The sequence below is a fragment of the Diorhabda carinulata genome, chromosome X (assembly GCF_026250575.1).
Source record: "Diorhabda carinulata isolate Delta chromosome X, icDioCari1.1, whole genome shotgun sequence".
Taxonomy (NCBI): domain Eukaryota; kingdom Metazoa; phylum Arthropoda; class Insecta; order Coleoptera; family Chrysomelidae; genus Diorhabda; species Diorhabda carinulata.
This window is the reverse complement of record NC_079472.1, coordinates 33,094,136-33,115,420: the sequence shown is the minus strand read 5'-3', so window position 1 is coordinate 33,115,420 and position 21,285 is coordinate 33,094,136. Positions and strand designations below refer to the sequence as shown.

The 21,285-nt window shown below is 33.8% G+C and overlaps 1 protein-coding gene across 1 annotated transcript in view; it reads left to right on the top strand.

The window, feature by feature from the left end:
* The window catches only part of LOC130901467 (protein phosphatase 1 regulatory subunit 14C), a 64,158-nt gene extending 44,986 nt beyond the window's left edge, over positions 1-19,172 (top strand). The window contains exons 3-5 of the mRNA XM_057812889.1: positions 3,603-3,698; positions 4,476-4,517; positions 7,159-19,172. Of these exons, the coding sequence (XP_057668872.1) occupies positions 3,603-3,698; positions 4,476-4,517; positions 7,159-7,200 (180 nt within the window). The 3' untranslated portion in view covers positions 7,201-19,172. The remainder of the gene's footprint in view (positions 1-3,602; positions 3,699-4,475; positions 4,518-7,158) is intronic.
* The last annotated feature ends 2,113 nt before the right edge of the window (positions 19,173-21,285 follow it).

Sequence of the window (21,285 nt, the reverse complement as noted above, 5' to 3'; positions counted from 1 at the left end):
GAATCGTAGTCGTCGGCGACCGTGGATGAAAACGTGGGCTTTATACACATAATTTCACTGAAATTCCAACTTTATATTAAACTCTCATCAAAAATTCATTTCGTAAACAATATAATAATAAAAAAAATTACACGAACCGTAAAAACAAGTGACAAACATAGTGATATATACCATTGTCTGGAAATCATAATAATAACGGAACGTTACACATTTAAAGTGATGTTAATCGTACTTGTTTAAATAAAACATTCAAAGTAATCGATCAAAGAAACAATGGATTGGTATTGTAGGAGAAAGATAACAAATTACCAGTAAACAACTTCGTATAAAAATGATGTGTCACACTACATCGTAATTATATATTTGGAACCCGGAAAACAATTTCAACGATTGAATTAACAATACTAATTAACTGTTATTTTGCAACATTTCTATTTATGTATACAAATCTGGAGAATTTTAAGCAAATTTCAGCGAACTGGGTCTATACGACATGTGAAAGCACCTCGCCCAGATTACTCAACAGTTGAACATCTACGGACATCCCTGATGCAAATTTTAAATAAAAACTTGAACTATCTCAAAGACTTGAAGCCTACTGACCATTTTAAATGTTGACTTTACGAAGAAAAACATATACAACGAGACACACATTCAATGGAATCAATAATAAGCAGACTTGCCGCATTTTAAAAAATGAGAATCCACAAGTGATTATTGATTAACCGATGCGTTCATAAAGAATGACTGCTTGGATTTATTAAACCTTGCATTTGTTCAATTCACCAATGGTGTGTTCCTCTTGGTGTTCTTCAAGGACGGCATCTATTTCCTTTGCATCATCGGAAGTTGATTCTCCTTGACTCAGACATTCAATGAGACCTGTGTCTTCCACATCTTCTTTGGATACCTTCATACCTTTCTTGGAGGTGCTGAAAATGCATTGGTTGGCCGCTTTTTCTTCAGACAATGTACTATGCTACTATCAAGTATATGGAGTGGATGGTGTTATCCTCGGAAGTTTCTTATCTTTTCCACATTTTCGATTTTGAATTTTCCATTGTGAGGTTAGGCGATTCTATCACTTGTAGAAGACGCCTTTGCTCCTGGGAATGAAGAAGGTGGCATTTTCTAGTTATGTGATGTTTTCTCTTGTACACGTTAGCTTAGTTCTCTTTCAGCAATTTAGATGTGGTAGCCACTCCAAATAATAGTTGTCTTTTCAGCCACTGGCTGTGCAAATATTCAGGACGCATTAACTGTTCTCATTTCTTGTCAAATATGTTTTTTATCTTTATTTTCTGTTTTTAATACTAAATATTAAGTGAACAATATTAACCCATGCGTAAAAAATGCCCGCGTAATGCTTTGAATGAGTTGTTTTTGAAAAGTAGCGCCCTCTATTTTCACCTCAAATTAATACCGTTTTCTCAACATAACTTTCAGACTCCTTGTACTAATTAGTCCACTACGGTATCCATTATTTTATATTTCGATTATTTTCAAAAAATATTCTATGTCAATAACTTGAACTTTCTCGAATTTCTTCTTGGCTTCTGTCCAGTCAAAATATTATTTCCTAGTGAGATGCTAAAATTAAATGAAACACATCTGGTTGCCCGGTTATTTTCTCAACTTAGTTTATTCAAAACAAATGTCTATATACATGACATGAGGTGTTGAATAAACTTTTTTTTTTTTTCGTAATCACGTATTTCTATTTTTTTTTAAGTATTAGTTAACCAGAAAGAATAATAAAAATGTTGTTACGTCTGGTTTTACAAATCTTTCACACTTACAAACAACACTGGATACTACCGCGTATGATTTTAAGTACTTTGATTTTTTGAAAACATCCAATTAATTTCCCCATCAAAAAGTAGAAAGTACACACATCGTTTTTATCTAAATCTAAGGCCCAATACACGAAGAAAAGAAAAGAAAGTGACTGAAGTCACCAACTGGTTGCAAACTGATTGGTGACATGTGTCTGTACACACTGCAGATTGAATTGTGACCGAAATCTGACTGACACAGAAGTAATCAATAGTTCATTTTCGTTTATAAAAAATCAATTAATTTTGAACTTTCCACACTTCTTTTTAAAGTAATAACCAATCACTGTATTAGAACAACATATTTATTTCCTCATTTTGACAAAATGACATCTCCTTTCCAAGTTTAACTGTAAAAAATAATTTACCTCATGTCGAACGAAACAATCCAGTCCAAACTTCTTTTGCAAACGTACAAACTATCCTGTTTGAGGCTCGGTCACCAAGCATACCCTGAAGATACTCCACTAGTTACAGAAGGCGATCCAAAGTTGAACAGAGCAGTTTTTGCAAAACCTACTCGACATGCAGACGTGGCTCATGAATACCGAGCTCGCCTGCAGACCCCCAGAACAATTGATCGAGAATCATTTCTTTGGAGAAGTGAAAATCTGTGGAATCAGTTACCAATTCACCAATGGTGTGTTCCTCTTGGTATTCTTCAAGGACGGCATCTATTTCCTTTGCATCATCGGAAGTTGATTCTCCTTGACTCAAACATTCAATGAGACCTGTGTCTACCACATCTTCTTTAGATGCCTCCATACCTTTCTTGTAGGTGCTGAGAATGCATTGGTTAACCGCTTTTTCTTTAGACAATGTACTATGCTACTGTCATGAATATGGAGTGGATGGTATTAACCTCGGAAGCTTCTTATCATTTTCGTATTTTCGATTTTGAACTTTCCATTGCGAGGTTAGGCGATTCTATCAGTTGTAGAAGACGCCTTTGCTCCTGGGAAAGAAGAAAGTGGCATTTTCTAGTTTTGAGATGTTTTCTCTTGTACACGTTAGGTCTTTTAGCACTTTAGTTGTGGTAGCCACTGGAAATCCAGTCCAAACTTCTTTTGCAAATGTACAAACTATCCTGTTTGAAGCTCGGTTCCCAAGCGTACCCTGAAGATACTCCACTGGTTACAGAAGGCGATCCAAAGTTGAACAGAAACTGGATACTACCACTGTAAATGCTGTCTAACATAATCCCGCTCAGAGCAGTTTTTGCATGCAGACGTGGCTCATCAATACCGAACGAAAGCCTGTGGAATCAGCTACCAAGTCTTTCCCGTGTTGTCGTGATCAGATTGAAAACAAACTAACCTTCGTCTGCTTAAACCTTTGAGATGTGAATGTGAAGTTGTCAGCGATTAAACAGATCGAGTTTCTTTAAACCGGAAGCAAACACGTTGCGACTGGTTGGTAATCAGTTACCCCGTTCCTTTCAAATTGATTAATGGTTTGCGTCATAAATGAGTTTCTTTTGAGTCCGTGTGTCGTTTAGGAACGTTTCCGGTAGGTATCTTTTTTTTTCCATATATATATTCCGAATTCGTATAGGGAAGCGTCACCATCTTTTCCTTATTGTAACCTATTTCAAGCATTCAGTTAATATTCTATTCAATTTACACGTGTCTAAAATTATCTTTGTTATTTACAAACATAGTAGACCTACATTTACGACTATGAAAGTTATTTTCGTCATACAATTTTATTTCGCAATGTTAAAAAATGTCGATGATTCACACTAAAAGTATCTCTTCTTTGTTTAAGAAACAAATAGATGCTGTAAATAATGACGAAGTCGAGGTGGATATAGATGAACTACTAGATATGGACAGTGACGAAGAACGGCGGAGGCATTTACAGGTAAAAATATACAAGGTCCCTTATATTATATACTTTTTAGCCAAAAAAAAAACACATTTTCTCTTCTCTTTGGCTGATTTTTTACTTGAACGAGGGTTGTACCAAAAGTTAGTTTCTCATAGGTTTATTGTTATTATTATCTATTTTTCAACATGGTTTCCATTTTATGAAGACGGTTCTCCAGCTTTTTATTCCTACGTCGAAGAATCCTTTGAGGAAGCTTGTTACCTCTGCTCGGACTTCATCACAGCTCTTGCAGCGTTTGCCACCTAATTGTTCTTTCAAAGAGGTGATAAGCATTCGGAATTAAATCCGGGAATAGGAAATAACAGTCTAAATTTCTGAGAAAGCTCTTGTGTTTGATGGGCGATGTGGAGTCGAGCGTTGTCGTGAAGAAGCTCTATTCCCTCCTTCATCCATCCTCTCCGGCCATTCTTGAGTTTGGTTAATGTTTCACAGTGCCTTTACATGAAATCGTACCCCATTCCGATCCCGAAGCATAACCTTTCCCGATTACTGCGTTTGTTTTAATTTCTTTGGTGTCGATGAACTGGAGTGAAGCCACGGACGAAATTCTTTTGTTTCGGGTCGTTCACATTGTTGAAGAAATTTACAAGCACAGTGAAGCCGTTGTTATTTGAGTATTTGACAGCGACTCCCTTCTTTGAGCAACTTACGGTTGATCTGGACAATCCCATCCGAAATCGGCGTCTTCAGCAAAGGCCGTGCAGCTCTATATCAACATAAATTTTATTCAGATCAATTTTTTATTTTCAGAATCTACTTATAGATGCCAAGGGATCTCAGAGTGATATAAAAGTAAGTATTTAGAAATTATTAAATTATCTTTCAGCAATTATTGTATTTTGAAAAATAATATAGTCTTATCTTCCATTCTGTGCGTTTTAAATAAACAAAATGGTCATTTCATCATCGCCAATCAGTTATTTACTTCATTTACAGATTCTGTAATTGTCTAAAGTCGAATGTAGACGATATATAAATCATTTTTATCTATTGTAGCTTATAGAAATAATTCAGACGCTTCATTTTGTTTTGAAAAGTTGAATTTATTTTTCTCATAGAGTAAAAACTTCCTAGATACAAACTGCCTATGTATTTTTTTGTTATTTAGATACTCTATGGGAATTTTGGGGTTATCTTCAACATATTTCTATTTGGCATGTATATATAAAAGTTCCCAAATATAAATTTGTATTTTTATGTATCAGGAACTATCGGTTTGTTAGTAGGTAACAAAAAAGAAAGGTTCCACTAATACATAAACTGAATTTCGAACGTCTACAACAAACTCTTTTCAAAATATTCATCTTTCATTATTTGTGTTATTAAATTTTGAAAATCTACCTTCGTGAGCCAAAAAATCGACTTAGGCGACACCCCTGCAATTTCACACCACCGGCAAAAAAACCGAAACACGAAATTGTATTTTTCTTAGTAAACTCTTAAAGCTGATGGCATTAGCTTCAAAATTATAAAAAATATTTTAATGTTTCTTGCTCTCACATTCCAACAATACGTTATGATCGGTAACCACTCTTTATGATTATTAACAAGCCGTCTAAATATCCTCCAAGCTCACTTTGTGATTCGTGTCATCGAATCAAACAACTCCACTGCCAAAGAAACTTTTCTCATCCCCGCGTTTAAGCCCAAGAAGAAACTCCCGTATCCGCCCTTTCGGCGGCTAGCAACAGCATACAACAACAACCCTTAAATCTACCTTAACTTCTTAGCTAATTCTCCCTTAGTTATTAGATAAAACTCCACTTCTCACAATTCTTCCATCGTCAGTGTTGGAGCTTTTCTGTTTTCCTATAACCTGGTGAATCGGTTCACTAGACTATAGGGAATAATGCAGTCGCTGCTGTACTCGCCCGACTTAAATAACCAAATAAAATTTGATGAAAACAACAAAATATATCACCAAACTGGAAAGAACTGTTTTTTTAAGCTGAAGCTTTCTTTTCGTCTTCTTTAAGTTACGTTTGGCCGTCGGTTTTTTTCTTTTTTCAGTCTGAAGCTGCGCAATCACAAACCTATCATCACAAGCCCAGCCCTGCAGAGGAACAACTCCTAAATCGGGGCCAATTTATATACCCAACTAATCTCTCCCTCTCTTTGTCTCCATATAAAAAGTTATCTACCTGATCCACCATTATCAATTATTCATCACATGTCTACCGATAATCATTCTTCGTTAACAACAAACAAGAATTCTACCTGAAAATGAATACAAGTGCTCAAGCGGTCACCCTATTGCGACAAGGTTAGAGTCGACAAGAAGTGACCAGTGCGCTGAACATGAGTATGTCTGTTGTTTCCAGAGTTTACCGTAATTACCAAGAGACTAGTAACTTTCACCAAAGACGCGGCTCCAGAAAGAAAAACGTGCATATCCGAGAGAGAATCGATTAATTCTCAGCACACTGCTGAGAAATCGGTCCTTCACTGGTGTTCAAGTCCAACAAGAGCTCACAGAACAGTTAGACAGTCAGAATAAGATTTGAGGCAGGTAACATTGAACCAAAAAGTCCAGCTGTTGGTCCCAAACTAACCCTAGGCTACCGAGCAGCCCGTCTACGATTCCAGAGAACACGTTAAATGAACTGATGAATAATAAGGGCTCCGTTCTTTCTCTTACGAAAGCAAAACATGCCTGCATGGTAGCGATAGACCTGGAGAAAGATTCGTACAGTTTTGCATAAACGAAAACGTGACCAAAAACCAAGTTGGTTTTTATTGAAACAGTTGATTGGAGGGATAAACGGAGAACCGATGCATACAAATTTTAAGGGTTTCGTCATCCCCTACCCCATTTTCATCGGAAAAAATTTCATCCTAATGCAGGACAATACCCGTTCGCATACATACTGCAAATTCCGTACAAGATGTCGAAATTGATGGATTGAACAGCGAGTAGCTCGAGCTCAAATCCTATCGAGCATTTTTGGGCTGATCTTAAGAGTAAAGTTCGGACTATAAATCCTGCATCATCCACGAAATCCGACCTCAAAACGGCACCTACTGTACAATAGGATAGCATCGAATAAGATCAAGTAATGAAACTTGTTCCATCTATGAAAAAGCTATTGGAAGCTGTTGTTAGGGCCAAAGGAGGGAACACTTCGTTCGAACTTTTCTTTACCAAAAAAGCTAAAGCTTTGATGTGCCAAATTGAGAAAAAGAATGGAAGTTACGATTTTTTTTCTTAGAGATTTTTGACGCGAGCGTGCGACTTGAGACGATTTTTTTGTTCACGATTGTAGATAGGCAGTACTCTGCAATATTGTGGGAATCACGAAATCTCCTTTAAAAGTGTGTATCTAGGTAGTTTTTAATCTATACGTTTCTTTCGATGCTTTTGATAGAAAGTTTATAATTCATACGGACATTATTTGGTAAATTCCACTAATAATACATTTTTTTTCTCCTCCAGAAATTCATAAATGATTTACTAGATAAGGCAAAGACTCTTTAAATTAAGTGAAGTGCCAAAAATTAATTCGAATGATTAAGAAGAAAGAAAGATAGACACTGGCCCTCATCGTCGGAGCCTAAGTTGCACAAGTCTTAGTGATTTTTGTCTACATCGATGTTCATTGGATAAAATGTGTATACCTATAATCCATCCTCGTATTACCAAAACGAACGTTTTGACGCAGTAATTTTAAGATTTTTATGTAACATCCAATTAAAAAGGGCTCGAAAATATCAACATTTTATGTTCTACACCATCTAGTACCCTTAATTTCCAAAAACTGCAACCCGATAAATGATCTACATTCAGTAAAGGTTTTGGTTGTCAGTTCTTGAAAGATTTTTGTACTTTTGAATTTGTATTCCTGTTTTATTATTTGTCCACAATAAAATTGCATTTAGCAATTGTTGCTGCCGGTCCATGTTATGTTGTGGTCTGGCACAAAACATTGGTATTACCTTTTGAAACGATTTTTTCCATTAAGGCTTCTAATTTTTCCGATTGGATCTGAAAACTCTTCATCACTTTTTTCTTGATTACCTTCATGTATTTCATCTCCTTCGGCTTACACTTCACTGCATGTGTCATGTTCAATTTCGTCGAAAACATCTGCACTTATGGAACCATTGTCATTAATACTGATTTCAATTTAATTCAATCATCCTAATCCTTTTCGAATCAAGGATCACTGTTTCGAATACTTTTTGATCCTGTCCTGTCCATTGTTTAACGAAATGGCAGTTGATGGTTTGAACACTTACTAACTTAAAGGCAGTGTTCCCAACACTAAGAAATTTATCTCCCTAAAGCGCCAATCGAAAACCCCTAAAATCCCCCAAAGGGTTCAAGCCAAAGCGCCTGATCGGCTTTTCAAAGGACATCTAACTTTGGTAACATCAAGTAGAGCACGACGGGTCTATCTGAAGACCTATGTGCTCAACGGTTTCACAGCCCCCCCCCCCCACAACTATGAACTTCTTATTTGGTTGATAGTTATGTTGAAAAATTCTCTGTAAGCTTTCTAAAAATGGTCTAATGGGGCATAATCTATTATTTGCTTGGAGAACATTTGGGTCAGCAAATCTTTTTTTAATATTAATATTGATAAAAATCTATTTCGACTCAGACCTTTCACCAAAAACGATGGAGTATTTAGATTATAGCACGAACTCCAATACATCAAAATTTTCGCGCCATTCTAGACCATTAGTTTAAAAATCTAGATGTGGTTGATTTGCAAAATAAAATTGAGCCATTATAAGGTCGAGTATCTCCAAATGGATCATATTCCATGCAGCAACAGATGAAGTGTTACTAAGGTCTGAAAAAATTTCATCTTTCATCTTCACTACTAGTGAAATTTTTATTTTCATCGTCGGATGTAATATTATCGAACAAAAAATCGGAGTCTGAATCACTGTCACTCATGATTAGAGGAGAATAAATAAAAACCGACAGCTTATCGGACCAATAAGACATAGGAGGAGGAGGACTATTATACTGGAATATATACAAAGTATACAAATATTATTAGTTTTTGATGAATAGTTTTTCACTGTAAGCAAAAAATCAAAGTTAAAATCATAACAACGTATAGTCCGAAGCTGGCTTCAAAAAACAGGGTCGATTAGGTGCGCGCCATTTTAGCTTGTAAACTTAGTACATCACCAAATGCCAGGTCAGGTCAGCATAGGTCGAATTTGAAAATGCCAGCCGGTTTTCTCGAACGGAAAAATTGGCTGAAAAAACCTCATAACTTTTTTATTAGGTTTTTGGGGTCTCAAATAAGAGCGATGTAATAGTGCAAGAAGTTTAGCAGGCCGGAAAAAATATTCAGATGAGTTTTTCGGCACTTCTTAAAGGGTTTAACAGCCTGCAGCATTTCTTGCGCTATTACATCGCTTTTATTTGAGGTTTATAATCCCCACGTTACAAAAGGTTTCGCGGCCGCACGTTATGAGGTTTTTCAGATAAGTGTTCAGGCTTTCATTGGTGACAGATTGACTGTTTTACAAATTTTTCGATATTTTCGAGCCTTAACAATTATAAATTTATTCGCGGCCAGTTTTGCCAATGACATTGTTAACCTGTTTTCTATTTTTTTATATTTTAATTTGATTTTAGTCTGTAGGTTATTTATATAATATGGTAACAGCTAGTCCTTATATTTCAGGATATAGGTTAGGAATCATATCAGACTGCCTTTTTGAATTTATCATGATCTATTTTCAAGCGGAAACAGTAATTTACCTCTGAAAAGCATGAATGATTCTATTAGTGTTTAATAATAAACAAAAAAATTCATAACAGCGTTTTGTGTCAATAAAATTTTAAAAATCAAATTTTGGGGTATACAGTAACCGCTGGAAAAATCGATTATCAATAATATGTAATTCATTTAAATTTTTTTTTAACAAATTACAAATTAAAATATGTAAACAATACCAAGGACGTAAACCAAATTTTAAATTGATGACGTACCTTGAAAGGTATTAATTCAGTACCTATTGTATTTGTAAAGAAATACCTCGTTCAGTAGATTGTAGTTCATCAATACTCGTCAGTTTTTAGAATATTTAGACTATATAAACACACCGGTGTAATGAAAAGTAGAACAATTTTTACAACACAAGTTTTTACTGAAAATATTGTATTAGTAATAATTTAATCGTAATAAATTTTATTTTGTAATTTGTCGTGCCTGTATATTTTAAAGCCTTGTTCACATAGTTTTGTCATTTATATTTGTTGCATTGCTGAGAGCCAAATTACAAACAACTGTCCTTTCTTTTTTAACCGTAGACTTTTACCAGTCTTGCTACACAAAATAAAACCTAGAAATAGTAATCAAGTGATAGAACTCTAGACCAGTCATATTCAAAGTGTGCTCCGCGGAACCCCTAGGATTCCGCGAAACTTCAGAAAAACACCTCTGATTATCAACAATCGATACTTTTATTCGATTGTTGCAATTTAGTCGAATCGATCTATTCCTCTCGGCGAGTAGCGCCTTCCACCACGCGTCACTGCTCACGCGTTCATTTGTTAAACAAGTCCGAACATATAAAATAAGTATCGATATTTATCTCAATATAATATATCGATACTTTGCAATATATCGTAAGGGATTTGTATTTAACTAATATAAAATATTGAATATCAGATAGGGTTCAAGTTAATATAAACAGAGTGCAGAAACAAATCAACTTTATTTATTTATAAATCCCAATATTTTTTCTATAGACTTTGCAAAAACAAAATTTGAGTAACTCTTTTGTAGTCTGCTCCTCTGCATATTCAAATACTACATTATAAAACTTTGGGGACTGTACCCACACTTCTAATGGGTTTTCGTTCAATCTACTAACTGGAGCCCTCCAATTCCGTAGGACCAGTTTATGGTGATTACTCCAAAGACTATAATTCGATGGAAAACTAATTTTGCCGGAAGTGTCCGAGTCAGTTTCTGTAGTAGTACATAATTCATCCTGCTGCGTTTTTTTAATCGTACAGTAAACTCCCGGTTAACCGAGCCTGACATTCAAAAATAACAAACATAAATGAAGGTTTTAATAGCGTGATATCTCGGGGAGCCGCGAGGATTATTTGTTTATTAAGTAACAATCGCGGTCGTTAACATAGACGGACACTACAAAAAAGCGCCAGAACCTGAGTAAATTAGTCGAACTATCCATTGAGTTACCCTTCGAAGATCAAATCAACAGCGAAGACATTCGTGATTGGTGCAATCAAGATGTTCAGATGGAGATTACCGAAGAGGAAATCATCGATATGGTAACTGGTGTTAAGGACAGTGAAAAAGATGACAATATGGACGAGATGAATCCCAAAATATTAGACACCGACGGGCTGAAAGCGATCGACGCTGCTCATACGACATCCTGCGTCTCTACAGGCGCAACATTGCAATGTCCAAGCGAGAGAAGATGTTATCTCAGAAGACGATCAAAGACTTTTTTACGAAATAATCTGTTTCCATTTGTTTACAGGTCGGTAATTGTGATTATTATATGCTTTTGCTTCAAATAAACCAGTTTTGTAACCTTCCACAGGGTTTTACGTCTTTTTTTACCAAAACTGAACTTAACTTTCGTATTATCGTAGTTTTCCCGTATCCGAGATTGTCCCGGTTCCAATTACCTCGGATAATCGTGGGTCTACTGTATCATTAACTTTACTAACGGCAATGCAAGGCAACAGAACACTCGATAACACTGAAAAAGTAGTAAAATCCAGTGGTCACAATGGCGTTAAAAATGTTTGTCGTCCAGCTGCCATATTAGTATTGCAAGGTCATGATTCTGGATTACCCTTTATTAAATTAATGTCAAAATCGGCCGACTTTGATCCTTGTACTGTAAATAAAGGATATTTAATACGGTGAATGAAACAATTTGTAAAGTTTTGTTGGTACTATTGGAATTAATTTGCGAAAATGATCTTTTGTTGAATTGTTAATGTAGTAGTAACATAAAAAGCTTCCACACACGGTTGAATGGTATAAACAGATGTTTGACTTCCTCGTTACCGCCTTGAAGTACTTAAAATCGTTAAGACTTCAGTTGCTGGTCTATATTGTGTAAAAGGGCCATTTTGTGATTTTACCTAATCCCAAAAAGAAGATCAAGGAAAAATGGTTGTAGAAGATTAGAAAAGATTTTAGATCAATGAAAAAAAATGGAAAAAGTGAAAGATCTCAGATAGAACTGACAAGACAACTATTCATATTGGAGTCTTAAAATTATACTTTACACACAAAAACAACTGTACAAAGAAACGTCTGGAAAATAAGCAAAATTGCACCGTCTGTTGACATTTGTTTAGGCTACAATGACTTTTTGAGGTTAAATTCTGCATTCATACAAGGTAGATAGTGTATCAAGTATACAGCAACAGTTTCAGGAAAAAGTCTACTACTACTAAACCACTGTTAATGGGAATATAAACTGCCTAATACAGGGTGGCGCAATAGAACGTGCATTTATTAAGTATAGACTAAAAAAAATAAATACATAAGGTATTGATGAAATAAAAGATACGAAATTAGGTAATCAAATAAAATTTGGAAACGCAGATTTGTGAAAAATCTTGTCAATAAATCTGATGTGGTTTCTGCAATTTCCTGACTGATATTTTCCTTTAGCTGACTGATGTCCCTCTGATTGTTCATATAGACTTTATGTTTGAGGTGTCCCTATAAAAAAATTAAGAGGTGTTAAGTCAGGTCTACGTGGAGGCCAAGGGATATCACCTCTTTTGGAAATTAGATGGTTTAAACATGGAACCGACCTCTTCAAAATGCTTAACCTATATTTTGATTAAATTTGCACTCGGAGCTTCATTAATGTGTCTTAATCGATATTCTGAACGATACAGTCGCCTTGTTAAGACGTAAAAACGACCGTTCTCGTAAAATATGGCTACTAAACAACTCACACCACCCCACGCACCATTTACCTCCCGAAAAAAGATGATGCAGTATGCACCCTGTAGTTACTTGACAGCAAATATTATGTTAAAAGAAATGACTGTTGTATTAACTCTCAAAAATTTGTTCTATCACTTTTGAAGTAATTCAAAACTGTCGTACATCAATTTATAGGATTTTCTTATAATTGTTTATATCGTGTACTGTATCGAATTAAGTGTCTAAACCTTACAATTACATGGGCTTCTATTCTCCCTAGCTAAAGTGCCAAGACGTCTAATGTCAAACAGTTAGATTATCGATTCGATTTCTAAAAATCGATTCCAAGTCAAGAATTTTTCAGTTGAACTATCAATTGATATTATTAGAAATTCTTTTATTCTTTTTTTTAGGCAATAACAATTAATATCGTTTTCTTCAAAAAAATGTCTTATTCTTTAAAAACAATGTTTTCAAATAATGTAATAAAATCGAAAACCGTTTTCGAACTATAAAAGTATTGAAAACGCATTTCGATTCTTATGGAGTCATTTAAAGCAGCCGTGGGAATTAGATCGTTTGCGAATAACGTCACAACAAGCCGCCATATTGTCTTTAACATTACATTAAAATTATTAAAATTTTTTTAAGACAAAACAATACGTCCGACGCATCAAGTCACGTTATTAGAAATGTTTTTGCCGCTTTCTAGGTCAAACTAGCAGTCCATGTAACTAATTGGTCTAAGATCTAAACTTATTTCTATTCGAATTTGTCATATGAAGAACTGTGATTGGCTCGAAAGGGGCCACAAAGGTACTTTTTCTCTTAATTTAACCTATCCTGTTTCTTTTGCGTTTGGTTCTATAAAATACACACAGTTAATATTAAAGAGCGGCATTCAAGTGAAAATAAACTATTGAAAGAGAGAGAGAAAGCATTAGTTTACCCATATATGTAATACTCCTATATAGACAGTTCTTATGGGAAAAAACGTCTCTACGTTACGGTGCCGACAATATTCATTTTTTCTCTCGTTCGAGACACTTTATCTATACTGCACATGCTTCATGCGCGGAACTAACTGAAGCGCCCGGAGGAGAGAGAGAACGATACACTATTTGTTTCACTTAGTCGGAACCCTTCCACTTATTGGAGTATTGCATATATTGGTTTACCACTCTCTATTCGCGATTGTAACCACATCTCCGACATTATGGCGATCCAATCAGAATAACGTAGAGAAAGTTATATGGATACGGCGATAATTTTTCTGTCCCGTACTTGGCTCACTCTATTTTTAGTATTAACTGTATGATTTAATACGTTGCATAATTGACACAACATAACCTATACAAATACAGAGTGAGAAATATACTTATAAACAAAGTTTAAGTTGAACATTTAATTTCTAACTGGTAACAAAACAACGCATCAAAAATGTCACTAACTCAAGTTTAATAATAATAGTTAGTCAATTCAAATTTTGTTAACCTAGTGCAACATTTAAAAATGAAGTAGATACAGGTGTGATAATCTATTTGTTATTGTTTATGGTGTAGTTGAGGTATGAAAATATGTTTTTCATTTCAATTTTTAGATACATTCGAATAAAAAATAATATATGATACGATCGAAATCTATTAGTACGAGAGCTAACAACGTCAGGAAAACAAGCATTTCAGGTAGGCCAGTTTTTAGATATTCTATCTCTCTCACTCTTCCGGACGTCATATGGACTATCTGGCTGGCGGTAGTGGTTGCGTTCATCAGTACGCATCCTACCTGCACAGGTTAAATATCGATGTTTTAAATCATTTTAAGAATTTTTTTTTATTATTTTTTTTATTGAACTTTCTACAACGTAAATCTAATATTGCCAGACATTTTTATTGCTGTTTAAATTGTTCCAGACGTTAATTTCGAATTAAAAAAAAATTTTTTTTCGAAATAATTCAGTATGGCTGAAATTTTTTTATAATATTTAAGTATCTAAAAACTTAAAATTAATTTGCCAAACAATTATTCGGTTGTTATTCGATTTAAAAGTGGAAAGTGATGTGGTATCATTTTGCTTGGTCTAAAAATAGTTGTCGAATAAATTACAGAGAAAGAATTAAAAATTAAAGAATAAATGTGTGGAATAATGTAGTATAAAAATAATTATTTATTGTTGAACAAAATTAAGATAATAATCAATCTCAAGTAAGAAAATAAACAAAAATTATATTTCTTAATTGATAATTGTATCACAAAAAACTGAGGCATCTTGATAATCATAATCATCATCATCAGCTTCATCACTGCTGTCATTTTCATTGTCATCATCGTCTTTTGGGTTGTCATCGTCTTGTAATAAGTTATTATTTGTAAAATTATGAAAAATTGAATAATCTTTCGGTAGAGAAATTTATTAGTATTTTATTTTTAATTTTTACCTTTAATAATAATGTCGACAACTAATGATGGCAATTGCTCTCCAACAAACCAGACAAAATCATATTTATCGTCATTTATAGTCCAGCCGGAAGCTTGAGGTGATAGAGATGTCGGGTGTTTTAAATGGGCATTTCTCCAAAACTTTGTAACGTAACGAACTCGTAGTAAATGCTGATACAATTCACTTTTGCATGGTGGTAGGCTTGATGGATCAAAGTTACGACATTTTTTTTCAAAATTATCATCTGATTTTTTAGACCGATAAGTATTTGAAAACAGATTGAACCGAACTTCATTGACGTTCCAAGAATCACGAGCTCCGTAAATATGACAAATTAACTTTTCTAAGATCTTAAATGTCTCAATCAGTAATTCTTCATCATCTGTAATAATATTTTGACAAGCTAATTGATACTCTTCTGATTGCTCTAACAGTTTAAAAGGTCGAAGTTTGCCTTTCCGGAAAAGAGTTGGTGTGTAGTCGCATCCTGTGAGTGCATGAAAGCACGGTAGAGCTTTCAATAAAGAATTCCCTAGAATTTCGTGTACATGATTAACGCTTATAAATCGCTCATGATTACCCACACCCAAATTTATCCAGATTTTTAGTGATGCATTCAAATGATCCATGTTACCAAGAAGTATTATTAAAATATCTGTGTCTGAGCAGCGTATCACAACTTCGCCATCGACATTTATTTGGCAAATATGGTATATTATTCGACAATCGGCCTCTTCGTGCTCTTCGCAAGACAGTGAGTCTTCAACAGTTTTAATAACTTTATTATTTTCAACCCGGTATGAATAACACTTGTTGAAGTTCAGATAAATTATTTTATTTCCAATAATCGGAGCCATTTCATCACCAGCCCAATGGTCAATAAAAAAATTAACAAGGCCTTCTTTAAAATATATATTTTTAAGTTCAGCTACAAAATTATGTGGACGAATTTGATTGGGCCCGATTGTACCTTGGCTAATTATTTCATCTCGACGTGAACGCTCAAAATCTTTGATTGACAGTGTAAAATACTGATCGAAGACAATATCGACACGGTCGGATTTAAATCGTAGTATCATACTCAAAATTTTTTTAGATAAAGCATCAAGGGTTACAGGTACTTCTTTTATTAAGTGTAACATGAAAAAACCATCTAAAATAACCGAAATGAAAAACGAAGGTGGCTTATCGACGTTATCACCGATTTTCTTCTCAATCAATTTAAGTAATTGAGATTTGTCAGTTTTACAAATACTGCCATCTGCGTGGCACATTGATGTTGGCACTGGTGTCAATGGAATAGTTAAAACTTTTTCGATATCAACTTTATGAGTTAACGAGATCCCTAACATTCTCCCAAATAAATCGCGTTGCATTCTCAGCTCGACAACTTTATTCCCAAGAGTCAATTTTTTTTTGTTTTGGAGCCTCAGCGAAGTTAAATATTTTGTTTTTTTTTATCGGTTTGTCAAATCTACATTCATCTACAGCACATTCAGTAATGAACTGTTTCCTTAACTCATCACCATTTTCTTCGACATTCGGTAGGAACTCAGCTATATGTTCAGAGACCGGCTTTCCAGTAGCTATATTATAAAGATTATCTTTGTTTAAATCTGGATCGAACGAATTACAGTTTTTTTCTAAGATATCGATAAAATCAGCAAGTTGTTTTTCAAAAATTTTAATCCGATTAGGTTGTAAGTCTGCGGAAACGTCTTGCAAGTGTCTTAATCCACAAACATCGAGAACATGGGAGATCAAAGCAGCCCTGATACTGTGACTTTTTGTCCAGCGTTGGCGTGTAGCTATCGAATTTGTAAAATGGGCAATACCGCTGAGACGTTTAGCTGCATCTGCATTTATAGTCTGTTCCAATGTAAGATCTATTGGTATTCTTGAAAAAGATATATCTGTTCTTTTATTTCCGAAACATCCAGATTTGAAGTCCTCTTCAAGTCCTGGATGTGTTTCGTTAACATTCTTTAAATTATCATAATATTTAACATACCATCGAGCGTAGTTGGGTTGATTAAACATAAAAAATAAATTTGTGATTTTTGGAATTATATGCTTAAACATTTCAAAATCACCCATGCGTATGCTCCTTGATAAAATGATGTAATAATTAACTAGTTGAATGTAGATCATGTAGAACTGAGCAGTTTTACCATGATCACCTTGTCTTGTTTTATCTACGAATTTTTGATACGAAGAGAGCAGTCGAGACAATACTTGATTCGGTAATAATTCAGCAGTCTTAGTTGAATGTAAAATTTCAAAATTTTGATATTGAAGATCATCTATTATTTGCTCTTTCAAAAGACAGTGTTCGACTTGCATTGTTTTTAAGTATTGGTCAAATTGTAATATTTGCAAACCTACAGCCATCAACGGATGCAGACGTTTGCAACGATTAAAATTTTTGCCATCAATGATTCCATTCACAGAACCTGATGCTATAATCTTAATTTCAACCATCATATGTGATAATCCACACTCATTGATAAATACTCCAATCGCTTTAAAGAATGCCATCATCAAATGAAATGAGCCAAGATGTATGAAGAGATTATCAAATTTTGGGGTTTCTGTTGCCTTAATCTTGAGAGCAATTTTAGCGATGGCCAAATCATATGTTACTTGGACGTATTTTTGGTTACATTCCACACCAACTTGTTGAGCCTGTGTCAATGTCAACTTCACTACTGATGTCTCTGTTGGTGACAAATTGATTAGAGTAAGGTAAGATACTTTTTGTTTTGGAGTATTATCCTTTATAATTCGACAATTAAATCCCGTCCACATTGGAGTGTTTGGCACCTGGAAAAAGAGTGAAGTCATATGTAATAAATCAATAGTTTGTACTAAAGACAAAGTACTGGGAATAGATTGCTCTATGTTGTCAACAGGTGTTAATAATTGTTCTAACACTTGTAAACGAGCAGAAATCGGAACGAGTTCAGGAACAATAGCTTCAAAGGTTCGTCTTCTTTTCGTTGGTGGTGGTAACATATCGGACTGATCACTTCTAGAATCTGCATCACTTTCATTAGCAGCATCATTATCAATATTATACCAACGGTGTCATGCAAAGTTTCCTTTCCATTAAGAGTATCAACGTACCTATAAAAGTTATCAAAGGCTAGACCTGTGCATAATGATGATTTCCGAATAATGTTAGGTGGACTAATTTCAGAACGATGAACAGATGAGTAAGTAGCTTCAGTTTCAAACTCCTCCAGTGTAGTATAGTTGCAGCAATGTCCAAGACGATTAAGAATGTTAATGATTTTTCTACTACTTGTAATACATTTAACAGTCATTCCAAGAGTTATGTTTTGATGGTTTAATAGTACCATTAGTAACACAAAAAATAGTATCAGCGGCGATTGAGTTGCTTAATCGAACACCGTTTACACCATTTCGGCGACGAATATCTTTACCTCCAATCAATACTTTAAAAAACCGATCCAACATTTCAGGAATGATACATTCACCATTGATTAAATTACTTGGCTTGATTTTTTAAGGTAATTTTAATTTTTCCATTTTTAAAATGGCGTTCCGCAGGACTAAAGCTACTTTATCAATAAGCTCATTTTCCTCGAGTCTCGTCAAATCATTGTCTTCTAATAAACTGCTATCTTTGTGCATGATAACTCTTTTTTTATTTTTTGTAATAATTTTGATTGACTTTTTAAATTGTTTGAAAATTTTTTCCTCGAGATAATGATTTGTCATTAAATTTAGATCTGTCTCAGATTGAAGCTTCAATTCATTATTGTATGTGTCACAAAGAGAAGATAACAGCAAACAATTTTTATTGTTGATAACTTCTTCCTCTATTAATGATACAATTTGTTTGAAAATGCACTGGTGGATACTCCGATTGTCATGCCAGGGAGTTTGTGGATTATCAGCAATAACTTTATTGTAATCATAAAAAATAATTTCACTTTTTGCCTGTAAATTTTTTATTTTGTGTAGCAACTCTTGATTACTTAATTTTGCCATCCACTCTAAATTTTTGCATTATTTGAGGAGTGTAAAGTTTGTAGTTTACCTTTTGAATGCTTGCGATCTTTCCACAAAAAAAACAAACTCGTTTGACACCTGAATTTGTTTCTATATTTACCACATTTTCAGGCTCAATAATTGCATTAGAAGTGTCAACTTCTTGGATATTAACTTCTGTATGTGAACTCTGAGATGTATTATCAGGCAGGGTTTTGCTAACATCTACTACAGTATTTGACAACGAAGTTGAATTAGATGTGCTGGAAAGATCTACTGTTGACAAGAAATTGATTTCAGATAAATTACGGTATTTTGCCATTAAAGCTGTAAAACTGCTGTATCAATTTCTGTGATATCCATCAGTGTCATTAACTTGCTCCGGTAACTGTACACTATCATATTTCAGTTTAAAATTTACACGTACTTGTAGAACTTTTTTACACTTTTTTAACTTATCTTCTACAAAAGTTATTATTTTCCCATTTCTGTCTTTGCAAAAAATACATTTTAATTTTTCATTAGCCATTGTAGCACAATTTTGTTAAAAACATTAAAAATAACAACAACAAACACACCAATATGACTAAACTGACGCCAACTTGACTCCAAACAGCTGCTGTCGTTTATCGCGCTTGCGCAGCTAACATGTGATTGTCCGTACTCTTCCAACATGCCCAATAACTTTTCAATTTTATATCGGTCTGGCTGAAGGTTTAACAACCGAATAATTATTTGGCAAATTAATTTTAAGTTTTTAGATACTTAAATAATATTATAAAAAAATACTGAATTATTCTGAAAAAAATTTTTTTTTAATTCGAAATTAGCGTCTGGAACAATTTAAACAGCAATAAAAACGTCTGGCAATATTAGATTTACGTTGTAGAAAGTTCAATAAAAATAATAATAAAAAAAAACTTCTTGAAATGATTTAAAAAATCGATATTTTACCTGTGCAGGTAGGATGCGCACTGATGAACGCAACCACTACCACCAGCCAGATAGTCCATATGACTTTCGGGAGAGTGAGAGAGATAGAATATCTAAAAATTGGCCTACCTGAAATTCTGTCTCAAAAACGTTGCTCGCTCTTAGACTATATGTTTGGAACCACCAAACTTCTTTTCGTTCTTGAACCAATCAACTAATATTTTTGAAAACACTCTGTATGGAAAAGCAAGTAAATTTGTTACGAAGAAGCTGTATATGTTATATTCTGTGTTAGCTTTTATTACAAGAGATTTATTTGGAAATTTTTCGTAAATTAATTGGAATCGTAATAATTTCTTTTCAAATAATGATGACAAAATGTGATAGAATAAACTTTCATGCATTTTGTTGTTGAATTTATCATATCAATGCTCAAAATTTGTTACTGTGGTAAATGTGAGCTTCCCCCAAAAATTGTATTCGCCTCTGAAACCTTTTTATACAAGAGGCATCATCAAGGACAAAATAAAAAATGTAAAAAACTTACTTTGTTTTTTTTATCCTACACAATTCCTTGAAAGATATTCAAATTTGTTTTCAAAATTCAATAAATAAGGGATTATAATATATATATATATATATATATATATATATATATATATATATATATATATATATACATATATATATATATATATATATATATATATATATATATATATATATATATAAGGTGTGGCTATTAAATAATGCGACTGGTTGTATGAAATATTTTATTTTGATATTATATATATATTATCACCTTAAATATATAACCCTACATCGTAAATCCGGACTGATTCGTTCGTTTCGTAATTTTTAGCTTCTGTATTTGACACTAGATGGCGAAAAAAATTTTTTTTTACTTAGTGTATCTTTACTATCACACTTATTAATGTTATTTTAACTGCTGTTCATAAAGTATTGAATCTTTTTATTATTATTGTTTTATAAACTTTTTTATGTGCAGTATTAAACGCGATTTTATCATATTAAATGCATACCTCTCCCTGTTTCATTATTATGTAATGCGATATGATTTCTCGTTAACGCGATAGATGGCGCCACCATGAATGAATTCGAATGAATATATGACTTAAAATACGGAACTAATCCTTTCCTGTACTGTATTTGAGAATTTTACACTTTTTATGTTTCTCTAGTTTATTATGTTCATTGTTCAGGATTCACGATTTCTACAATGCGTTGATAAATAAAACAAGACAAA